The sequence below is a fragment of the Gobio gobio genome (assembly GCF_949357685.1).
Source record: "Gobio gobio genome assembly, chromosome: 7".
Lineage (NCBI taxonomy): Eukaryota > Metazoa > Chordata > Actinopteri > Cypriniformes > Gobionidae > Gobio > Gobio gobio.
The window spans coordinates 40,613,160-40,637,731 of record NC_137103.1 but is presented as its reverse complement, the minus strand read 5'-3'; the positions used below and the strand labels follow the sequence as shown (position 1 = coordinate 40,637,731).

At 37.1% G+C, this 24,572-nt stretch overlaps 2 protein-coding genes across 8 annotated transcripts; both read left to right on the top strand.

The window, feature by feature from the left end:
* Positions 1 to 1,699: 1,699 nt before the first annotated feature.
* On the top strand, positions 1,700 to 11,806 carry asmtl (acetylserotonin O-methyltransferase-like). Of its 7 annotated transcripts, XM_079821599.1 has the most exons (15): positions 1,700 to 1,784; positions 2,035 to 2,173; positions 2,262 to 2,392; positions 2,498 to 2,629; positions 2,721 to 2,768; positions 2,851 to 2,915; positions 3,010 to 3,074; positions 3,170 to 3,278; positions 3,563 to 3,932; positions 5,337 to 5,511; positions 5,759 to 5,943; positions 6,042 to 6,174; positions 7,410 to 7,550; positions 7,910 to 8,032; positions 11,334 to 11,806. In XM_079821599.1, exons 3-15 carry the CDS (start codon positions 2,300 to 2,302, stop codon positions 11,603 to 11,605), a joined length of 1,911 nt encoding a protein of 636 aa, XP_079677725.1. In that variant the 5' UTR covers positions 1,700 to 1,784; positions 2,035 to 2,173; positions 2,262 to 2,299; the 3' UTR covers positions 11,606 to 11,806. The 7 variants fall into 7 exon arrangements, with proteins under 7 accessions (XP_079677725.1, XP_079677724.1, XP_079677730.1 ...); XM_079821598.1 differs by lacking the exon at positions 2,035 to 2,173; XM_079821604.1 differs by lacking the exon at positions 2,035 to 2,173 and having other exon boundaries at positions 7,910 to 8,046.
* A 312-nt stretch (positions 11,807 to 12,118) lies between these two features.
* slc25a6 (solute carrier family 25 member 6) lies at positions 12,119 to 18,239 on the top strand. Its single transcript, XM_079821750.1, has 4 exons — positions 12,119 to 12,376; positions 15,322 to 15,808; positions 16,688 to 16,828; positions 16,935 to 18,239. The coding sequence occupies exons 1-4, from the start codon at positions 12,266 to 12,268 to the stop codon at positions 17,090 to 17,092; spliced, it is 897 nt and encodes a 298-aa protein (XP_079677876.1). The 5' UTR covers positions 12,119 to 12,265; the 3' UTR covers positions 17,093 to 18,239.
* The last annotated feature ends 6,333 nt before the right edge of the window (positions 18,240 to 24,572 follow it).

Here is a 24,572-nt window from a genome sequence, read left to right as displayed (position 1 = left end):
AGAGCCACAGACATGTCACTGCAAGGTCAAGATTTTTTTTATCTCACTTCCTTTGTATCTGAGAACTTTAGCATGTTGAGCGATGCACTGTGCAAAGTGTATGGAACAAATGTAACTTAAAAAAACAGCTTCCAAAACAGCTTCCGAATCAGTACTGAAATGTCATTGATATGTAGCCTTAGTCTTATGTGAATTATACAGTTGTACAGCAACTGAATTGCTAGAGCAATTGCCCAGTGCAATGCACAAAAAGGAAATAAAGCAGGTTGCAAATACCACTTCAAAGTGCACTTAAACAGGTGATGTTATGGTTCGAGAGAGAGAGAGAGAGAGAGAGAGAGAGAAAGAGAGAGAGAGAGAGAGAGAGAGAGAGATACTTTCACAAGAGATGCATGTATACATTTATCGTAGGCCTAAACTATGGAGTTACATATGGAGAAGTATAGGGCAGAGTGGAGAAGGTTTTTGCTTAATTTGTCCTTTAGACATAAAGACAGACAAAAGTGTTGTGTGTGTGTGTGTGTGTGTGTGTGTGTGTGTGTGTGTGTGTGTGTGTGTGTGTGTGTGTGTGTGTATCAATATGATACCATCATTGGTAAATAACTGTAATTTGAATTCTAAATAAAATACTTAAAAATGTGTTTGTTTAAAAAAAAAAAAAAAAAAAAAACAGAACAGAATAGAACAATAATGCACAGTCCCATCTAAATACGTCTTAATCGGTTTCACATTAAGTTATTCTTTGAAAGACTTCCATAAGCCAGCAATGACAAGGTTCTTTATTGAGTACTTCATTGCAGTGAAATCGTTTTCTTATATTATTGTAAGAAATTCAATTATAATGTGTTGCGTTTGGAGACTTGTGTGAGCAACTGTTTCATATTACCCCACAGCTACCATTTTGAGAAAAAATGCTTTATTTAATAAAGACTTAAGACAAATAAATATATTTATACATTCACCAACATACTAACACATTTAGGTCTGGACAAATGTGTTTTGGGGCTTTAACATGTATTTTGATCTGCTATGTAGCCTACAATACTTAGCTACTTAATAAAAATGTGCAGTTTCTTAGATTACACGGCGACACTCACTAACCCATTGTACTCCGCTCTCTCCAACATATTATAAACGGACATATATATATATATATATATATATATATATATATATATATATATATATATATATATATATATATATATATATATATATATATATATATATATATATATATATATATATATATATATATATATATATATATATTAAACAGTCAGAAATTGCGATGTAAAGCCTCATCTTACCATGCCAAAAAGCTTCTTGAAATTAGTTAGTGTATTCGAATGAGGCGCGTACGTACGCACGCGACGCACGCACACCTACTGCACGTCAGAACGTGCCAAGTTGCTTCGTTTCTCGGCAACCGTCTATCATTCAGTTAGGTTGATTCACTTTATCACTTTTTAGAATGACAGATTATTTACACTAATTTCAAATGTATAACTATATAATATATAAATATCATATATATATGTGACATTGTATATAACAATGGCGTCTTTTTGCATGATACTGCTGTCTGCTGCAGCTGAATTAAACGAATTAAAAGCAATATTATTAATGTTCTAAACTCCTTTTATGGCAACCCAGAGTGACGTTCTTACAGTAGCTTAGTGCGCATGTGCATGACTCCGCCTCTTCAGGATCTTGGTTAGTGTAGTGTACTGCCTACTGCGTTTCGGGAAGCGCAACGAGTTGAGTGGAACCGTCCTTTCCAGGTAAATGCCTAAAAAATACCTATAAATTACTATTTGCTTGTTTTAGATACGTGTAATCGTCTACTGCTGACTTTATTATTGTCCAAAATGCAACATAAATGAAGAGCTCACCATCACGCCAAAGTCTTGCGTGAATTCACTGCTGTATATTTAACTAACGTTAATATTCATCTAATGCTTATGCAGCCACACTGTGCATGCATCATTTTTCTTAGAAACGGATAGGCTGATCTTTTCTGTTGAATTTCAGAAAAACAACGATAAGGAAATGATGATCTGGCCAAACTCTGGTCAAGCTCACCTTTAATCATTATCAAGGTTGCTGTCCCATAGAACATAGACTTTTACTGTTTCAACACATGCAATTGTGAAGTTGCTTTATAAGCCATGTAGGTCAACTACTGCCATGTCCAACTACTGCACTTGCTGGAAGTTTAATGATTTTGACATGCATTTAGTGTTTCTCTTGATTCCCAGGACAGACTTCTGGAAGTGACAGAAAGGAGAGGGATAACATGCTGTTAAATCCAGTAATATCCAAGCTGAGTGGAAAGCTTGTTGTCCTGGCAAGTGCATCTCCACGACGGCTGGAGATTTTATCGAATGCTGTATGTTTTTTTCAATTTAATCTAAAGGTTTTTTTTAGGTCTTTACTGAGGCAATGAACTTCAAATGATCAGTCCTTTGTCTTTTCTTCTACTTTAATGAGGCAGGGTTTACGATTCGAGGTTGTTCCCTCCTGGTTTAAAGAAACATTGGACAAATCCTTGTTTAAAAAACCATATGAATATGCAGTGGAGACCGCTAAACAAAAGGCTTTGGAGGTGGCTCAGCGAATGCCATTTGTAAGTTCTATTCGAAAAAGCAGCTGTTCTCTAGATTTGTTTCTGTCAATTTACAATGTCCCTTTTGTTCGTTCATATGTGCTGGGTTCAGAAACACTTGAAAACCCCAGATATTGTAATCGGAGCAGACACTGTTGTGGTAAGTAGCTGTATGTTGTGATGTATTCTACATGTGATATTCTGCCCTGAAAAGTGCTAAATTTGTCTCCTTTCGTTCTCAGACAGTTGATGGCTTGATCTTGGAGAAACCTACGGATAAACAAGATGCTTACCGTATGCTGTCCAGGTGCATTTTCATTTCTTTTTTTTGTCTTGAGTCAGTGAGAATTTGTGGCACATTATTTCCAGAGCTAATATATATTGAAATGAATGTATTTCAGGTTGAGTGGTAAGGAACATAGCGTCTTCACAGGTGTAGCTATTGTGATCTGCCATGACAAGATTGGTATGTGAATGTTTAATGTTTTTATTTTTTACAACTAAAGTCTTGTATTTGTGAGATAGACAAGTCATTTAAAAAAAAAATTCACTTCTTTGCAGGTATAGATAAAGACTACAAAGTAGTTGATTTTTATGAAGAGACAAAAGTTAAGTTTGCAGAGTTATCTGAGGAGATGCTCTGGGAATACATCAACAGTGGAGAGCCCATGTGAGTTTATGAGTATAGATTTTGCATTGAATGCATTAAAGCTCGGTGATCACATTTTCTGAGCATGTTCAGTCAATTGGAACTCATTGAACTTGTGGAATTTGAACCTTGGTGGAGTTGGTCATTTTTGTGTTTGCTTTGACGTGCTGAAAATGACACGTGAAAATTCAGCAAAGTACATTTTTAAGTAAATAAGTAATTTTTTGCCATTTTTTAGTGGAATTTCACCTGCCACACAAAATTTGGTGTATGACAAGACTGACAGATTTATCTGTTCTTAACAGGGACAAGGCTGGTGGTTACGGGATCCAGGCATTGGGTGGCATGTTAGTGGAGTATGTGCAAGGAGATTTTCTCAACGTGGTAGGCTTCCCTCTTAACCATTTCTGCAAGCAGCTGGGGTTGATTTTCAACAGCCCACCTGAAAGTCCTGCAGACAAGATCAAAGGGGATTCGGATGAGGCTTGGACTCTGATTAACAGCCTATCTGAAGGCACTGCAAATTTGGAGGTTAAGCTATTGGAAAATGGTGAAGACTGCAGTAGGATGTCTATGCAAGAACAGAACGTTATGGGGCCGGAGTGTGCCAAGTGCAGCAGACAGGACATCCCCCACAGTATTATCAACTTACTGGATGGGTTCAAAGCTTCAAAGGTAATAGTGATTAGGTTATTTCAATTTAAAGTAATGGTTCACTTAAAAAAAAGGAAAACTTTTAGCATTATTATTTTCACACCCTCAGTTCATACTATAGTGAATATGGGCTTTAGCTGTAAAACTGCCAGAATAATAATAATAATACGCTGTTTGTTAATTGGCCAGAGGAGAACTGGCACCCCGACTGAGCCTGGTTTCTCCCAAGGTTTATTTTTCTCCATTAGGTCACCTAATGGGGTTTTGGTTTCCTTGCCACTGTTGCCTCTGGCTTGGCGTGCTCAGTTGGGGACACTAAATTTTTCAACTAAACATCGAAATACATCTAAATAATAAACTAAATTAACCATTTAAACTAAATTACTGATCAAATTATTGATCTAAAGCCCACACTGTCACTGTATGATACTTGAAATTTTTCCAGAATGGCTATACAGCTGAATAAAATTATGCTGCATTATTTTCCTGTTTAACACTGTAAAGCTGCTTTGAAACAATCTACATTGTTAAAAGCGCTATATAAATAAAGTTGACTTGACTTGACTTGACTTTAGAATCAAGGAAAAACACATTTCTTATGACGTATGCACTATATTCCTAGTCTTCTGATGCCACAGTGAAATTTTGGTAAAACATTCTCCTGTTGTGTTCAACAAAATTAACAGTAAACAGACTGACACAAGTGTTAAATTGGATGGAATCCCCACATCAGAAATGTCAAATCCAATCCCAGATGCCAGATCTCGTCAAAAGATATCCGTTTTGTCTGGTGTAAAAAAAAAAAACACAGTAAAACCCGTTAACAAAAAGTCTTGTCTGGTACCCCAAAACTCTATTCTATTAGCCTGAGAGTTTGACTGAGAAAGCCATAGAAGAGCAGAAGCAGGAGACAAAGTGTTGTTTATAATAATAAAAATAGCAGCGTTTATTGAATAATCTTAGTTGCTTATGTTTCAATGCAGTACAAATATAACAAGTGTTATTATACCAAGAGAAAAACAATGGAAAACTACTGTTTCACAACATTGTCCTGTGACGTTAAAAAACTTGAAATGAGGGCATTCTCTTATCTCTTAGTCATGAAGACAAACATCCCTTAAAAACCACACAATCATAAGATATAAACAACAATATAAAAGAAATAAGTAATATAAAATTATAATAACATGAATAAATTATTAAACCATATGAAAACAAAGACAATGAAACACAACACAGATGTATGGTTGCTCTCTTAAAGTAACGCACACACAGGTTGCTATTGAGAATCATTAGATCCTTCACATGAATAAATAAATGACAACATTTTAAATATACACATTATATATAATATACACATGGTTTGCATGATTTATCAATGAGGAAATGTTTGGTAACTGTTCTACAATGCATTTTGTTTATCAGACTCTATTCACAGCATCCAAACTGAAGGTGTTTGATGTATTGAACAGCTCTGAAAGTCTGACAGTAGAAGAAGTAGCTGGCCAAATCAACGCCTCTGTTTTAGGCACTGAGAGGCTTCTGGAAGCTGCTGTCTCTTTAGGGCTCCTAGAAAGGGTCAAACACAGAGATACAAGTGGTAAGATTTACGTACTCTCATATATGGTGTTACTGTCATATAAATCACATGTGGTTTTTCTAAATGTGAGTTTTGAAACCACTCAAAGCTCATTGTCCATTTATAACCTACAAGCACGTTCTCTGTTTATTGAATCAAGGCACTTGCATGCATGGATACATTTCCTCCTACTGTATGATACATGTTCTCTTCATTGTTATGTCCGGAGGTGGACTGTGAATGTAACATTGTTTATTGTCTGTTACAGTGTACAGAAATACAGAACAGGCCAGCCGCTTCCTGGTATCAGACAGCCCAGTGTCTCTGCATGGTTACATTCTCCACTGCAATGATATGGTGTGGCCTCTCTTCAGTCATCTAGAGAACGCTGTAGTGGAGGGCACAAGCCAACATGAGCGGGCTTTTGGGAAGAAGAATGAGGATGTGTTTCAGGTAGACATGCATTTTCTGCTTACATCACCCATGGGTCGTGCACTTTTAAAAGCCATTGACATTCTAATACTAAGTAGAACGTCTTTGCTGTTTTCTAGGATGCCTACTACAGTAAAGATGAAGTTAAGATAAGATTCATGGATGCAATGCACAGCATCGCAAGAGTGACTGGAAAAGATGTGGCAACAGCGTTTGATCTTTCTTCCTATGAAACAGCCTGTGACATTGGAGGTATATGATCTTCCCTCAAAATTAGAGACTATATATTTACTAGTATATCAATAGTATACTGATTAATCGAATATGCTTATTTATTAAAGTCAAATTGATTGGGGGGGAAAACTAAATGAATTTGTTAAATGCACAGCCCTAAAATAACGTAACATTTTAAAATGTTTTAAGAAAATAACATTTAATTAGGAAAGAAAATACGTATTTAATTTTAAAAAATGGATTAAGGAAAATGTATAAATAAAAACATTCTGGTAGCTTTTTTATAACGTTCAGGATTATTCAACAATCTCCACTCATAAAATACAAAAACAGATAAAACATTGCGCTGCGAGTGACCGCGAGAGCACAAAGATAAGATGTGCAGAAACCACCATCACGCTGCTGTCTTGCATGATTTGACAATCCACTAGTGCATGCATATTTTATTTTGAAAGAGCTTGTTTTCAAAAGCTGCTTTTCTGAAAAGGAGTTGCGAGCTTATGCAAATGATATGTGCTTCTAATTTCCAGTTTTCTTAAGGGCTTTTTATGCCAAGGACGTCTGTATTTATTGTGTTCTGTTTATTTTCTTCACGCGTGTTGACCTAAATCAGCCTCACCAAATGATTTCTGAAGGATCATGTGACAGATCACTGAAGACTGGAGTAATAGCTGCTGAAAATTCAACTTTGCCATCACAGGAATAAATTACATTTTAAAATATATTAAAATAGAAAAAGTTATTTTAAATTGTTATAATATTTCACAATATTACTGTTTCTTTTTTATTTTATTTGTCTGTGTAGGAGTCAAAAATACATTACAAAAAAATTTAAAATTCAGTCCAGCTGACATCCTACAAATTTCTAAATAAATTTGTAATATTTACAGATCCTGAATTATTCACAACACTATAAAAAAACATAAAAGGGTGAGAACAAACAAAAGAATATATGTATTTGTACGTATAAATGTGCATACATGTATAATGAAATAAAAAACAAATACAGTACAGTCTAGTGGTTTAATTTACAATGAAAATCTATGATTACATTTATTATTCTAATTACTCAATCATCATTTTCTCAACCGAGCCCCTTTTTGCTTTTTTAATTTTAAAGAAAAGGTTATTACTGTTTCTTACTGTATTTTTGATCAAATCTGCAGCTTTGGGAGCATAAGATTTTTAACAAATGTATGAATGATATATTTTTATGGTATGATGCGTGTTAAAAAAAACGCGTTCTTGCACAGGTTGCACTGGTGCCATGGCATACGAGTTTACAAAAGCCAACCCTGGACTGTCAGTTATTGTATTTGACTTGCCCCAAGTCATTGAGATGAGACGTCACTTTAAACCTAAAGAAGATGATGACAGAGTGTCATTTGTTGCGGGTCAGTGAATTATTTATATATACGTTTTTATGATGAAGAATTTTAAAATGTATTCATTTAATATATAATCAATTCTGTGTAATGTGCAAAAGGCCTTGGGTAATGCTTTATTTTACAGTGTCATTGTTACATTTGTTACATGTAGTTACTATAGTAATAACTATAAATTATGCATAATTACATGCAACTAATCCTAAACCAAATCAAACCTAACCCTATAGTAAGTACATGTGGTAACTTAATATTACTCAGTACTTAAATGTATAATTACAATGTAACAAAGACACCGTAAAATAAATTGTAACCAAATCTTGCACTGTTTTTTCTCACTTATTGTCTCTTTTGTTTTTGCAAAATAGGAGATTTCTTTAAAGATGACCTGCCTAAAGCAGACCTGTATATTCTTGCGCGAATCCTCCATGATTGGTCTGATGAGAAACTGCATGTATTATTGAGCAAACTGTCCAAAATGTGCACACCAGGTAAGTGCTTTAAGGTGTGACATGATTAAATTCTTAATGTGTAAGCCTGATTCTAAAGTATCAAAGTTTTTGATGCCAAAGATCATCTAATACAGGGCTGGGAAACTCCGGCCCTCCATTATTTTTCTGCATAGCTTAGCTCCAAACCTAATAAAACAAACCTGAACAATTTTGTCAGTATTACTAGAAAGCTACAGGTTGGTGAGTAGATCTTGAGGGCCAGAGTTTCCCATCCCTGCTCTAATGTGATGATACTTTTGCAAATTGCCCTCTAGCGCCCCCTTGCAGTCCCTTGGGGGTTTTTGCGCCCCAGTTTGTAAACCTTTGGCCTACTTTATTCCTACAGTATGAATTCTATTGGATTAAACTTCACATTACTTTAAATGTATTTTGAATTGTGAATATCCCAATGTCATAAAACATACAGTTTTTTTAATCAAGGTCAAATGTTTTAGGTTTCATTTAGATCTGTTTGTTAACATGAAATAAAAGTTAGTCATGACTTTTTATGCCTGTCACAGCAGCCAGACTTCTCAATATCCTACATTAAAGTGAACCTCTTAAATTTTTTAACTTATGTTGCTGTTTGAGCATGAAAAAGGTCTGCAAAAAACACAAAGGTCTTGTTACAAAACACAAAACCCACTCCAAAGGGGGTTATTCTCTATATCAGTAAGCTAAGTACACAAATCAAGTGCTTGAGTACAGAGTACAGATACCTTAATAAATTATTACTTTAGTAAAAGTATTTAGTACTCTTTAATTTTACTTGAGTCAAAGTACAAAAGTACTTGATTTATCATGTACTTAAGTATTAAAAGTAAAACAAAAGAGAAGTGTTGATTGATTAAATGTTTATTTGTTTAGCAATTTTATATACTCCATCCTGCTGCTCAAAATATGTGAGGGGTATAATGTACTAGACACACAGAGCTTTAAGGGTTAGTTCACCCAAAAAGGAAAATTCTGTCATTAATTACTTACCCTCATGTCATTCGACACCTGTAAGACCTCCGTTCATCTTCGGAACACAAATGAAGATATTTTAGTTGAAATCCGATGGCTCAGAAAGGCCTCCATTGGCACAATGCACTTTACACTCTCTAGACCCATAAAAGGTACTAAAGACGTTGTTACAAACTCCATCTCACTACAGTGGTTCTACAATAACTTTATGAAGCGACGAGAATAGTTTTTGTGCGCAAAAAAACCCTAAATAACGACTTGAATAGTGGTGACCGATTTCAAAACACTGCATCATGAAGCTTTGAAGCGTTATGAATCAGCGAGTCGAATCATGATTCGGATCGCGTGTCAAACCGCCAAACGGCTGAAATCACATTACTTTGGCGATCCAAACCGCTGAATCGACTCACTGATTCATAACGTTTCGAAGCTTCATGATGCCGTGTTTTGAAATCGGTCATCACTACATAAGTCGTTATTTAGGGTTTTTTTGCGCACAAAGACTATTCTCGTCGCTTCATAAAGTTATTGTAGAACCACTGTAGTGAGATGGACTTTGTAACAACGTCTTTAGTACCTTTTATGGGTCTTGAGAGTGTAAAGTGCATTGTGCCAATGGAGGCCTTTCTGAGCCATCAGATTTCAACTAAAATATCTTCATCTGTGTTCTGAAGATGAACGGAGGTCTTACGGGTGTCGAACAACATGAGGGTAAGTAATTAATGACAGAATTTTCATTTTTGGGTGAACTAACCCTTTAAATAGGCTACAGCTCAGTCTGACATCATTATGAATTTTATGATTTTTCAAGTAGCCAGCACTAGTCAATAAGCAAGATTATGCAGATACTTTATTGAAGACGTTTTATTTTATTACCAAAACTTGTCATACACTGATAACTATAACTGATAATAATTCAAGTGTGCAAACAAGTAAAAATAAAGTCGAAAAACAAAATGTGTTGGAAAAATATAAACAGAATAAAAACACATAGGGCAAAATGTGTTAACACTATGCAAACATGCTAGTTTTTACATCATTTTAAATTGTTACATAATTTTTTACGGCAGCGAGGAAGATGCATGGGCGTTAATATGCATTATTTTAAGGTTATATTTAGTTTTCCTAAAACGTACCCTGTTCAAGCATTTCTTACAGTGCGCTTAAACAACTTGCCTTTTTTTTTTACAGCAGATTTAGTTCACAAACAACCGACAGCCGTGGCCTAAATACAGGGTTCTCGTGGGGTCTTAAAAAGTCTAAAATTAAAAAAAATTTAACTTAAGGCCTTAAAAAGTCTTAAAAATGGCCATATTTTCATCCAAAAAAGCAAAAAAAGTATAGAATTGTAGACTATAAAGCGGATCTCTAGAGTCTTTGCGTCGTGTAGGTCTTAAATTTCAGTCTTTATGGTCTTAGAAAAGGTCTTAAATTTGACTTCCTGAAATCTGCAAGAATCCTGTAAATATGAAATACAAAATAATAAATCCTAAAATAGGCATTAGTAGCTTAATTTTCACACCATCAGTGAATTGTTAACTGGAGACTCGCTCTGACCGGATAATTTGAATCAGTGAGTTGTTGACTGAGTTTGAGAACAGATGCAATCGGATCAGTCTAATTCACAAATGAATCACTCATTGCTGTCTGTGAACCAATTTAACAGGTTAATTTAAAAGAATCAGCATGAATCAGACTGCGCTATCGTGTCTCTGAGCTGGTGACAATTTATTCAGTTCAAAATAACAAGGAAAGACCTGTTTTTAAGAAATCAGACTGGAGCATGATATTATGATATTATGCTTTGGAATGTAGTGAAGTTAAAGTAAAAGTTTCCCAAAATTAAAATACTCTGATAAAGTACAGATACTTGAAAAATGTATTTAAGTACAGTAACAAGGTACAAATACTTTGTTACTGTCCACCACTGCATTTAAATAATTCCTGCCCAAAGCATATACAAAAATGTGCAAATCCTGGTTGAGTTGCATTAGTAGTGTGTTGAAACTCGTTATGGTAATGGGTGTGATATTTCCAAAACGCTTGTACAGGGGGGTGACTAATCACAACACACTGGTCCAATCAATCAGAGCACATTGCACTTTCGGAAGGAGGGGCTTCATAGAGACGTGAACTAAACAGCGTTACTGACAGACTGGGAAGAGGGGTGCTACAACAATGTAAAATATGTGAACATTTTGTTTTGTTTTTTCTAGTAGACTCCAAAAACAAAATCAAGACTTTGTTTCAGTGCTCTTTAATATGCAGAGACAGCTGCAAGTAAGCCGTTTGTTGTTTAAAGTGTTTGCTTCATGAATGTATTGATAACAAACAGGTTGTGGACTTCTGGTGTCTGAGATCTTCCTGGATGAGGAGCGGAAAAGGCCAAGCCGAGCCCTGCTGCAGGCCCTCAGTATGACAGAAGGAAAGCAGAGAAGCACCACAGAATACAGTGACTTACTTGAGAAGCATGACTTCTCTCTCAAACACATCAAACACACAGACAACCTCCTGGATGCCATGCTATTTGTCAAAGAGAATCCAAATGACAAAAGAACATTACTAGGCTGTTCTTCAGCATCCATTGAGACCGCAGAACTTGAGTGAAATAAAGACTACAGCATCTGTTTCGGAAACACTACAATTGACTTGTTCTAGTTAATTAACTGTAATTTTTTTTTTTTAGCTGTATTCAAATTCTATGAATGTTTCTGGCCTAAAAGCTCAAAATAAGTATTTGTACATGATTATTTTTAATTACAGAGAACGTTTGAACTGGTACTGAAATAAATATGGTTTGAATCTATAGACAGTGTTCTTGTCTTTTTATATGGGGTCATATGTTATAGTTAAAGTTATCACAGGGGCTATGTTTCATAACTGGAGTTTTAAAGGTCAAAAAGGCATGTTATTCAAATGCGTTTTTTCCCCTCAGTGTTTTATGTTGGGTTATAGTTCAACAAAACTCTTAAATTAGAATAATATAATAAATGTAATCAGTTAGGATATTAACTAGCATTACTACATTATATAAAGCTTAACCTAATTCATTACAGAGTTAAACATTTGTTAAAAATAGCTTGTCATTAAATGTTCTGTAGGACTTGTTGATTCGGGGGCAAACATCGCGAGAAATCTCGAGAGTTAGCTGCAGAGGACACACTACGCATCCCCATTACTTTCAGCTCTACCTACCTCCCGCATCCGTCACAGCACGTTCAGTTCTTCGTGTTTCCTAATTCAGTGAGCTTACGTATTAACGCTGCCATGGCTGATGCTGCCATTTCCTTCGCTAAAGACTTTTTGGCCGGTGGTGTCGCAGCGGCAATTTCCAAAACCGCAGTCGCACCGATAGAGAGAGTCAAACTGCTGCTGCAGGTGAGAATCATCACCTTGACTTCTCTTAACGCACTCTGACATGTCGTGACTGATGCATGCCATTTCATAACCTGTTTTATGTCGCATTTAAGAATAACATGTATTATCTTGTGGCTATAAGTAACGATGAGACCCGACTATGTCCTTCAGAGGCCATATTTGAGTTGTCTGCAACATCCGCATCCTTCGAGCATCTCTACACTCAAATTGGCATTCTAATACCGAGTGTCTATTCTTGAGTTCTCTCATTTGAATCTTTACATCTAATTTTTTGGTAACCCAAATGTATTTCAAGGTCAAACTGTGAATTTCTCTCTGCTGTCTAGGTGGTACATCTTGTCCCTTGCAGTCTTGTCTCGTGTTACAGGCCGAGACCTTTTGTGACGTTCCTGGATCAACATTGCTATTAAATGAACATAATCTAACCTTAAGTTCAATAGTTTGGAATTTCACCAAGGCTGCATTTATTGGATAATTTATTTTTTAAATAAACTTACAATTCAAAATAACTAATAATATAATATACTAATATAGCCTAAAATTTTAATACAGCGATTAATTATAAAATAACTAATACTATAATATTAATATATTTTAAAATGTAATTTGTACCTGTGAGGCAAAGCTGCTCACTGCAGAGCCAATGGGTGGAGCTTGACATCCTGCGAGGAGGAGGCCTATGGGTTGGGCTAGAATATCCAACCACACCCTATTCCTACCCTGAACTCTATCCCTCCACCACATTAAACGTCCAGAGGGGCAGAGCAGGATGTCAGTTGACTCTGCAGTTAGTACCACTTGCTGCAGAGTCAAAATGATGTCCAGCTCCACCTCTCTGGATGTCTAATGGGGTGAAGGTGTAGATTTGTGGGTAGCGTTAGGGTGTGGTTGGATATCCTTGCTCCACCCTAACTCTATTCATATACATAACTCCACTCATTAGGTCCACAGAGGTGGGGCTGGATTAGGACAAGCTCCACCCATTACGTCCAGAGAGGGGGAGCCGGTCATTTGGCTCTGCAGTGAGCACCACTTGGAATTTTCAGCTATTAGGTGTGTTCGACATCGGCTGCGGCTGGATGCAACCGATCGGCGAGAGTAGCAGCGTGCAGGCGGGGAGGAGCTGCAAACGGAGACGCGAAGTCGGACAATTTATGCTTCCCATAGTGACGCTCGCGTTGTGTTTGCTTACTTTATCACAGCTGAAGTTAAATAAATGCAATATTTGACAAATACACAGATGTTTCAGAGACATTTTCATTCATGTACTGCTTAATACAGTGTCTGTTTGTACAAGAACAAGGTTCAACATATAAACCTACACTATCAATGAAGTGAGGTCTACGTTTTTTTATCAGTTTTATTTTGATAAACATGACAATATAACATTGCGACTACATGAAAAGCGGTTTTGCCGTTATAAAAAACTGATTTGTGAGCATTAGTGTAACTGAAGGTTTTAGAATAAACACGGAACACACGTGATCGCTGTAAATCGCTCTAAACCCTACCCACACTGTGACGTGGGCAAATTAGGTAAAGCCCCTCTGTTTATGGCCTCGCCCACTGATCTAGTAACTCCTTTTACTATCCTGCAGAAACCTATAGTTGGCCTCAAGTCGGACAAAATTTCTAACTGGCATGCACTGCTTCAAATCAGCCGCCGATCGGTCTGTGTGTCGCTGCATGAAGTCGAACAAGCCAGTCTTCAGTTACATGATCCTTCAGAAATCATTCTATTATGCTGATTTGGGGCTCAAAAAACATTTATTATTACTGTCAATGTTAAAAACAGTTGTTTGTGCTTAATACTTTTTTGTGGAAACTGTCATACACTATTGTTTAAAAGTACTTTTTGAAGAAATGGATACTTCAGCAAAGATGCATTAAATGTATCCAATGTGGCAGTAAAGACTTTTCATCATAGATATTTCTATTCATATTTACAAAAATACTAAATATATATACTAAAATGTTAGACATCGAAGTTTTCAACATTGATAATAATAATAAATGTTTCTTGAGCACCAAACAGCAAATTAGAATGATTTCACACTGAAGACTGGAGTAATAGCTTCTGAAAATGTAGCGTTGCCATCACATTCACAGGAATGAATTACATTTTAAAATATATTAAAATAGAGAACAGTCATTTTAAATTGTTATATTTTACAATATTATTATTTTTGATCAAATATATGCAGCCTTGGTGAGCATAAGAGACTCTATACTCTTACTAGACCAGGGGTTTTCAAACTGTATGATGCCAAGGACCCCCAAATATGATGAACCTTTATGAGGGACCTTCCTAAAAACCATCTTATTTTATGTACGAAAAAACATGTAAACTGTTAGATAAATAGTAAGTGTGACATTATAAATGCAACATATTGTTTCCCAACTTAAATTGGCTATTAATGTTGGATGTATAAACCTGAAGAAGAACATTTTCAATAAAAAATTATTTGTATAAACAACTTTCACAATAAATGTATGCAAGCAGCTTACGTACTGTGTTAAGAATACTGCCTTACAACCCCAGTGAGCGAGATAAAGGGGACTAATGTGAGAAAAGCTCACTAGAAAGATGCAAAGCAAACATATACAATTCTGGAATGTATACGGCAAGAAAGGAGAGAAACATTTAGAAATGAAACCGTTAGAATATTCGGTAGACTTTATCCATTTTTGCTTTTTATTCTCTGAAATTTTCTGGGGACCCCTTAAAACCTTCTGGAGGACCCCTGGGGGTCCCCGGACCCCAGTTTGAAAACCCCTGTACTAGACTAATACTAATATTTATGGGGGTTTCAGTATTTAACTCCATCTATCCCTGTAAAAGCCCCAACCTCAAGATATAAACATCCATATCTAATTAGTTGATTCAAATATTCTTTCAACTCGGATATCATGTAACTCACAGGATTTTGTGTTTCACTTTACAGGTACAACATGCCAGCAAGCAGATCACTGTAGACAAACAATACAAAGGTATTATCGACTGTATTGTGAGGATTCCTAGGGAGCAAGGCTTTGTTTCCTATTGGCGTGGCAACCTAGCCAACGTCATTCGCTATTTCCCCACACAAGCCCTCAACTTTGCTTTCAAGGACAAGTATAAACAGGTATTCTTGGGTGGAGTTGATAGGCACACGCAGTTCTGGCGATACTTTGCTGGCAACTTGGCCTCCGGTGGAGCTGCAGGAGCCACTTCCCTCTGCTTCGTCTACCCCCTAGATTTTGCTCGTACCCGATTGGGTGCAGATGTCGGGAAAGCTGGCAGCACCAGAGAGTTCAACGGGCTGGCCCACTGCCTGGTCAAAATCTTTAAGTCAGACGGGTTGCGGGGTCTGTACCAGGGCTTCAACGTCTCTGTCCAGGGCATCATTATTTACAGGGCGGCCTACTTTGGAGTCTATGACACTGCTAAAGGTAAAGGTTCAGATGATCAAACTGTTTGAAAGGTTTTTTTTTAAGTTGTTCAAAAAAGTCAAAATATGAAAATTTGTATTTAGTTTTTTATATTTCATCCTTTTGTGGACCAGGGTGGAAGAACACTTCATTTCCCAGAATGCATTACCTGTTTTTTTTGTTGAGTCCAACAGTCAGGTTTTTACTTCAACAGTGAAAAATCCATTTGTTTACTCTACAAGGAAATTGATTTTGAACAATAAATTATAAACCTAAGTTTTAGTGAGGGAAAGAACTACAATCCCATGAAGCATTGCGAACAGCAGAATCAACATCTTTTAAGTTTATGGCAAAATATGCATATATATATATATTATTGTAAGTATTGAGAGTGTAGGAAGAATGACTCGATTATGTCATTCGCAGTGCTTCTTCATTGGAGTGGGCGGAGCTAAAGAGTTGTTTTGGCAAGTCAACTCTGGTGTAATTTTCTGTACAGCATCATGGGTGATGTTGTTTTTCACTATGAATTCCACTTAAACATGATTAGATATTTAGCAACATCGTAGCTCACAGTAGGTCTGTCTTTAAAGGTTTACAAGTTATTGTGCAAAATCAGATTCCCTATGGAGAAAAATGATTTGCTTCCGGAACCTGACTGTTTCACTCTATTGGCGATTGGCTCTTTTATTTAGAAGGCGGGACTTATTCCGCCATATTGCGAGTTGCACTTTCTGCCATTCATAGTAATATGAGTGCACTGTGATTACAATTCGGTAAATTCCTCTTCCTTGTCATTTCAGTTAAACTTGTGATATGGCCAGTTCAATTCAAATTCACAGAGCTAATTCTTGAATTCTGAATTAATCCATGCGTTGTTTCTTGTGTGGTGGCGTACAGGCATGCTTGCCGACCCTAAGAACACCCACATCATGATCAGCTGGATGATCGCACAGTCTGTGACGGCAGTGGCTGGCGTGGTCTCCTATCCCTTTGACACTGTGCGGCGTCGCATGATGATGCAGTCTGGCCGCAAAGGAGGTATACAACACACATACTCAAACATATTCGCTCATTTGAATGACTCCCTGTTCTCCATCAAGTATGCATTTATTTCAACTCAGGCCTTTGTCTTTTGTTTTCCCAGCGGATATTATGTACACTGGAACCATTGACTGCTGGAGAAAGATCGCTCGTGATGAGGGTGGCAAAGCGTTCTTCAAAGGGGCTCTGTCTAATGTACTCAGAGGAATGGGGGGCGCGTTTGTGCTCGTGCTTTATGATGAATTCAAGAAGTACGTTTAAACAACATATGCTTCAAGAACGTAGAATAGCTTTTACCACACAGTTTCGTCAAGCTTTAACCTCCGCACATTATGTGGTCTTGATTAAATTGTGTTAGGTGCCAAAAGCAATTAATATTTTTAATTGATTTTGTTGGTTGTTATTTATGTTTAGAAAATGCTCTTTCCTTTGATGGTAAATAATCCATATTTTATCAAAAGAAAAAACTATATGTGTGATACAAGTCAGTCAGAAAGATATTACAGATCAAATTATAAAATGTATGCATTTGAAATATAAGTGAAAGGTGTTGCCTATTTATGCTTAGAAACATAAAAAAAAAGATTTTGTCTATAATATTCCTCCATAAACCTGAGCCATTATTAGTAGTTTTCATTCGTCTATACCGTGCAATACCACAATTCCTCCTCAAGATGGCGTGGCACGACAGCATTTTGTCCTGCGTTCATACAGTACCATGTTCTTGTAGTCCTTCATTTAAGTTTGTCAGTTCTCCTGTCCTAGCCAAGGTCTGTGGTTACAAGGGAATACAATATCACTCTCAAAACAATGTGGAGTTCAAACACACAGAATACTGCTCCACAGTTTAAACATTTTCTCAAGTTGGGCTTGAAAAACCAACTGAGAGCTAGTGTCCGATGGAATAGACGCATTAAATATGACGCTTTAATATACAACAGATTTGCCCTCTATGTGTCTCAGCAATGAAAGAGAGCCCAGTAAAGTGTTCCAGCAGAGAATGTGTGGAGCCAGAGACATGGCATTCACAGTCAGACCTTATGTGACACGAAAAGTGTATTTCCACGATTTCTCTTTTTGGAAGTCCGCTTAAGCATTTTCCATCTTGGATAATGAGGGGAGTCATATTTTCATGGTCATTTTCTTGTCAGTCTCAGTGTTTGGTTGCGTCAGGCTGATCTTGATGAAGTAGATACCGCTTTTAGAAGTATAAATGTGAGGGCAAGTAAGGAAGGGCATTTTGAGTTCAGTAATGACACTGAAACGTTACACTCATTTTTAGCATGTAGAGCTATTGTAATATTATTCCACACACTACATGGAGAGAAGGCTTTAGCCTACTTGCACTGATTACTTGCAATGTACGAACACCAATGCTTGTAAATTCAATAAAAATGTATACCCTATAGCCCTCACGTTTTCTGATTTCTAATCATGGGTTCGTGGCAATTCAACGTTTATGAACTTTTTTTTAATCTTTATACTATAGGCCTTCACTCTATGACGAAATAGGGAATTTTGCGCGAGGGACACTTGAGGCGAAATATTTCCTCACGCGTATTTCACATCGTTTGGTGAACTTTTATCACGCAAACTACGCCACGTTTACCATTTGATTTGTAAATTCTAACTACTTTTTATGTTACTCCTGTCACACCGCGGACTCTCACTCTTTTGCTTTATTTATTCACAATTCTGCCGCTGTCGTGTCTCAGTAATAGATTGTAATGTCCTCCGAATCTGAGCCTAGGCCTACTATTATTGTAATATTGTTTCTAGGCCTTTTTGTACGCTGCAGCGGACTATTTTTCTTAGCAGAGGCACACAGGTAAGACTATATATTTAAATAAAAATAAAATAAACGAAAAAAATATTTCATGTCAATTATTTATTTGACGAGTGGCCGTGTAATAAGCGAGATAATGTACGGTCCCTTTTGGTTAATACAAGACGGTCTGTAGGCCTACATTATCCTTTTGGTTTAGGCTACTAAAAAAAAGTAATCAATTACTAGCTGCTAATTACCTCTTCAACGGTGTAATTAGATTACTTTGCTTATACTCTTTCTAAAAAGTAATGCATTAGCGTAAGTAATTACTTGTTTGGCTAATTACTTTTTAAATCCCATATATCAACATAAACCGGTTGATCAAAACAAGGATAGACATGAAACGGCTCTTTTTAATTCTTTCAAATAAATAATATAAAATTGCATAGGCCTACATTATTCTTGAACTGGCCAACGTTTAAAGGGACAAGTTTACATTAAAACATACATTTTATCCTTACATCAAATGTTGATGATAAATCCACTATTGTTTTAGTTCTACAGTTCATAAAGTATTTAATGCAATTACATCAGAAGTAATTGTAGGCCTAATTCAATTACAGAAACAATTAAGAGTAATCCCTTACTTTACTTTTTCTGAGGAAAGTAGGCTAATAAAATTACACCAAACACTCTCTCTTACTGACAGCTGCCCAGTCTCTCTCTCTCTCTCTCTCTCTCTCTCTCTCTCTCTCTCTCTCTCTCTCTCTCTCTCTCTCTCTCTCTCTCTATATATATATATATATATATATATATATATATATATATATATATATATATTCAGCATCAGATATTGTGGATTAACTGAAACGGAAAAATGCCAATAATAACAGAACATCCTCATAGAAATTTCACTTTAGTTTGCATTCAATGAGCAGTAAAGGGTGAAACTGCAAAACTATTGTCTTCCTCAGCTAGAGCATTTCAAAGCTTCTGTAATCAAGGCTGATCTACAATCTCAAGCACAGCTGGACACAGTCTCTCTATTATGCCGCTGATTTTGTTTACTAGTATCAACAGACAGACTTTGCAAGTCTTTATAATGAAAACCATGCAAGTCAATCAACTGACAGAGATCAAAGGCCAATGTAATTTACCAAAATGGCCATAATACAAAGCAATCTTCTGTAATGTGAACTGCCTTGTCCGACTCCAAGCATACTGTACATGTCAGATAAATATTAAGTCATTTTCTTCAAATGCAACCTTGACAGGGGTTTGGAATTGCCAACCTGCAAATAATTATAATACTAGTGTTAAGTGCTTTGATATTAAAATGACTGGTTTAAAACCATTAACTTTCTTCAGATAACAGGAAATGTACAATTGTTACCATATGTTGATACTTTGGAAAACTGTGTTCGTTGACCACATGTGACATGAAATTAAAACATTATCTGCTTTCCCTTATATGAATTCTCATACATTTTCACTGGAATTTGGTGAAACGTCTAAAAAATTGCCCTTTATTTTTACACTCTAAAACACGCTGGGTTGTTTACCCATGTTTGGGTCAAATATAGACACTAGTTTAATTCAAACCAACCGTTGGGTTTGTCCATATTTGACCCAAACATGGGTTGAAACCACCCAGCATTTTTTCGAGTGTATTATTGCACTATAAACAATTATGTCTGGGCTTTTATATTTATGTTTTGAATTTACAGCTACTAAGCCAACACAAGAAGTCCACATGATGGCACTGTTGAAATGAAAACAAAACTAATAGTTGTGAGATGTAAGATGAACTGCTAAGAAACAGATTGAGAATCATAACAAACATGAACTTTCAACAAATTATTAACATTAAATGCACCCAGTTCTATCTCAGTTATTCTTTATATTTCTACTGTTTTGTTTGTTTGGTTTTAATCCAGTGACATTCATTCTGATATGATGCATAGTTAAGAGTAATTCTAATGCCATTTTGACTTAATTTGTGGAAAAAGCAACAACAACAAAAAGTTTGTGATATACCTACTGAGCCTTTGACAGATATCACAGCTAAAGCAGTTCAGTGATTTGTGTTCTGTGGTATTAACTGTAACTATACTGAGGTATCCACTGTAGTGGTCAAAATCCCATGTGCTCTGGCAGCAGCCTCAGTCAGTCAATCCATGGGCAAACACTCATTGAGGTGTGGACTGTGAGAAGTCAAATATTTCATGACAGGGCTTTCATCCAGACCTCTGATGACTCTTTGTTGTTATTTCGGAGTTGTCCCAGCGGACCACTCTTACCTTGCTGTCTGCTGGCTGCATCTCATAAACACACACATACTTACACACATACACACACATTGCTCGCTTCAGATGTCTTACATGCCATGTTCTCTGTCATGTCACGCACCTTTATACTCTTTCATTCTGTTTGAAAAAACAACAACAGCATGTATCTGTAGTGTTGTGTCCTTAATTTTATGTTCATTAAAAAGATAGACCTTTCTTGTTAGCAAATAAATTAATCTTTGACTTCTAGATTATTAAATCAATGATTTATACCAGGGATTCCTAAACTTTTTTTAGTCAGCTTAACCCCTTTGAGCTAAAATATTAATTTTTTTAAGTTGTTAAGTTAATATTCCAATGCTCTGTTTCCTATTGGTCACATGCCATGCAGGAAATGTATTAGATATATATTTTTTGATTGATTTTATTTAAAAATATATTTTTTTCTTTTAATTTTTATAATTTAATTATTACTAGTTTTTCATCAACTCACAAACCCCCTGTAGTTCCCTGCCGAACCCCCAGAGGATCGAGCACCTACGTTTGGGAAATCCCTTATTTTTACTATCAGTCAAAAGTTTGGACATAATATTAATACAATTTGATTATTTTTTTACACATTTTAGAATAATAGTAGGGTTCTCTATTCCATCTGTGAAATCAAATAAAAATATATATAATAATAAAAACAATATAATTTAAATACGTTTAAAAAAAAAAATTAAATACAATTTAAAATATAGTTATATATACGTTTTTAGAAAGAACTACATATTGTAGACTATATGCTACAGAGACAATGCCAGAGCAGATTTGTTAATGATTCTGAAACATGCTTTTTTTTTATGTGTGTTATGGTTTATCAATTGAATCTATTGATTTACTAAGACGTGTAATGACCATAAAAGTAAATGTAGGTCATTTCAACACCAGAGAGCAAATAATGTCTTCCCATAAAAAAAAAAGAGGCAGATATAGAAAAAAAGACACATGCACTTACTTTTTAATAATGCTTGAGTCAGGCTGATAATGCTCTGAGATATGGAGAAAGGTATGAGAAAGGCCTAACACGTTCAGTACCTCGTGCCTTGAAGGAACTAGTGGTTAGCGTGGTTAGCTCTCGATAAACATGTTTTTTTCTCAGCTGTTTTTGTCTTGAACACTGCAAAATGAGATGACCAAACCTGATAACTCAAGCAGGTTGGAAAACTGACCAATACTGTGTTACATTGATAATAATAATGAACATTCAATTTAAATAGCAGTTTACTTTGAATTTGACATGTTTTCTAATGCGAATGCACTTAGAATGTTTTATAAAACTTGGATCAGAGAGCCAGGCGTCTCTTGTAGCACAACTACTCCACACCCCTGACATTGACCCTTTTTGCCGACCTTTGCGGTGCCCTTGCCTCAAACAAACCGACATTGATCATCACGCGCAGTCATGTTGACCTTCAAAAGCTGTTTGTTTGATTGTGGTCAAAGCAAACAAAACAACTCGCTTTCTTTTCCGCCGTTTGTTGTAGTGGCTTATTGGCCCTGACATGTTCCAGTGCCTCTGTTTACGACCAGTGGTGTCGTTCCAGTGTTTGACGACTGTCACACATCAGAGAGCTCCACTTTTGAAGCTCAGATAGGTGACCCTCCGTTTCAGTCCCACGTCTTTCTCTTCTTCTCTCTAGCAACAATAACAATCAATTCCTCAACATCAGAAGGTTCTGAAGAACAACTTATAAATCATATGCATCCCCTGCTGGTCTCTTGGCGGCCAAGTTGACTTTACTGAAGCGTTTCTTTGATCCTGCACTGCTTTGATTCACTTTTCTCTCACCCTTTTAGCTAAACATATCATTGGAATTTCGCTCTTTGTTCCTGACAGGTCTCGTCTTAGCTCGGTTTCTCTGCAGACACGCAGCCCTTCCCAGAGGGGGAGAACTGCTCCACAGCCCAGACGTAATCGAGTGCTGCTCAAAGATTTATCCTCATCTTTTGAATCGACTCTCTCTTTTCCCCTTCGCTCTCTACCTTGACATCTCCAGGCCGGCGTTCCATCGCTCTTTGTGGCACAATTGAAATGACAAGGTTGGTGTGGTCAGTGTCATTCAACATTTTATAAATGCTGAGCACAAGTCTCATTTATCTCTATTACAAGCAGAAATCTAAAAAAAAAGAAGAAACAAAAAAAAACAGTGGGATGCAGTAGATCTTTGAAAACTATCGTCCTATACACTCACCTAAAGGATTATTAGGAACACCATACTAATACTGTGTTTGACCCCCTTTCGCCTTCAGAACTGCCTTAATTCTACGTGGCATTGATTCAACAAGGTGCTGAAAGCATTCTTTAGAAATGTTGGCCCATATTGATAGGATAGCATCTTGCAGTTGATGGAGATTTGTGGGATGCACATCCAGGGCACGAAGCTCCCGTTCCACCACATCCCAAAGATGCTCTATTGGGTTGAGATCTGGTGACTGTGGGGGGCATTTTAGTACAGTGAACTCATTGTCATGTTCAAGCAACCAATTAGAAATGATTCGAGCTTTGTGACATGGTGCATTATCTTGCTGGAAGTAGCCATCAGAAGATGGGTACATGGTGGTCATAAAGGGATGGACATGGTCAGAAACAATGCTCAGGTAGGCCATGGCATTTAAACGATGCCCAATTGGCACTAAAGGCCCGGGTATACTTCGTCCGTCCACGTTCGTGCACCGCCCGCATGACGTAATTTTCGTCATGCGGAGGGCTCGCGGCCGGCCGCACACCCCGTCCGTGCGCAGCCCAAATTTTGAGACCGTGCGGACGGTCCGCGTGCAACAGCGTATGCTCCAGCAGTACAGAAGAGTCCACTAGGTGGCAATACGCACAGTATTGAGCACAGTGTTCAGCCGTCGAAGAACAGTGTGCAAAGACCGGTTTAAAAACATCACGCTTGAAAAAAAACAGAGAATTTTTGATTCTTCAGTGTTTCTTCCAAACTATGTTGCAATGGTGGATGCACTACAGTTCTTCTCCGATTATGCCCAGCGAATGTCCCGTTGATGACAGGACTCAGTGCTGCCATCCGATGTCTGGTAGAGCATAGACACTTTTTTACTGCGCATGTGTCGAACGCGATCATCCGCGCGCATCCGTGGTGTAGTATACTTTGAAAGACGCGCGGACAGGGCTGCGCGCGTGACGCGTCCGGGCGCGGCAAGTGAAGTATACCCGGGCCTTAAGGGGCCTAAAGTGGCCAAGAAAACATCCCCCACACCATTACACCACCAGCAGCAGCCTGCACAGTGGTAACAAGGCATGATGGATCCATGTTCTCATTCTGTTTACGCCAAATTCTGACTCTACCATCTGAATGTCTCAACAGAAATCAAGACTCATCAGACCAGGCAACATTTTTCCAGTCTTCAACTGTCCAATTTTGGTGAGCTCGTGCAAATTGTAGCCTCTTTTTCCTATTTGTAGTGGAGATGAGTGGTACCCGGTGGGGTCTTCTGCTGTTGTAGCCCATCCGCCTCAAGGTTGTGCGTGTTGTGGCTTCACAAAAGCTTTGCTGCATACCTTGGTTGTAACGAGTGGTTATTTCAGTCAAAGTTGCTCTTCTATCAGCTTGAATCAGTCGGCCCATTCTCCTCTGACCTCTAGCATCAACAAGGCATTTTCGCCCACAGGACTGCCGCA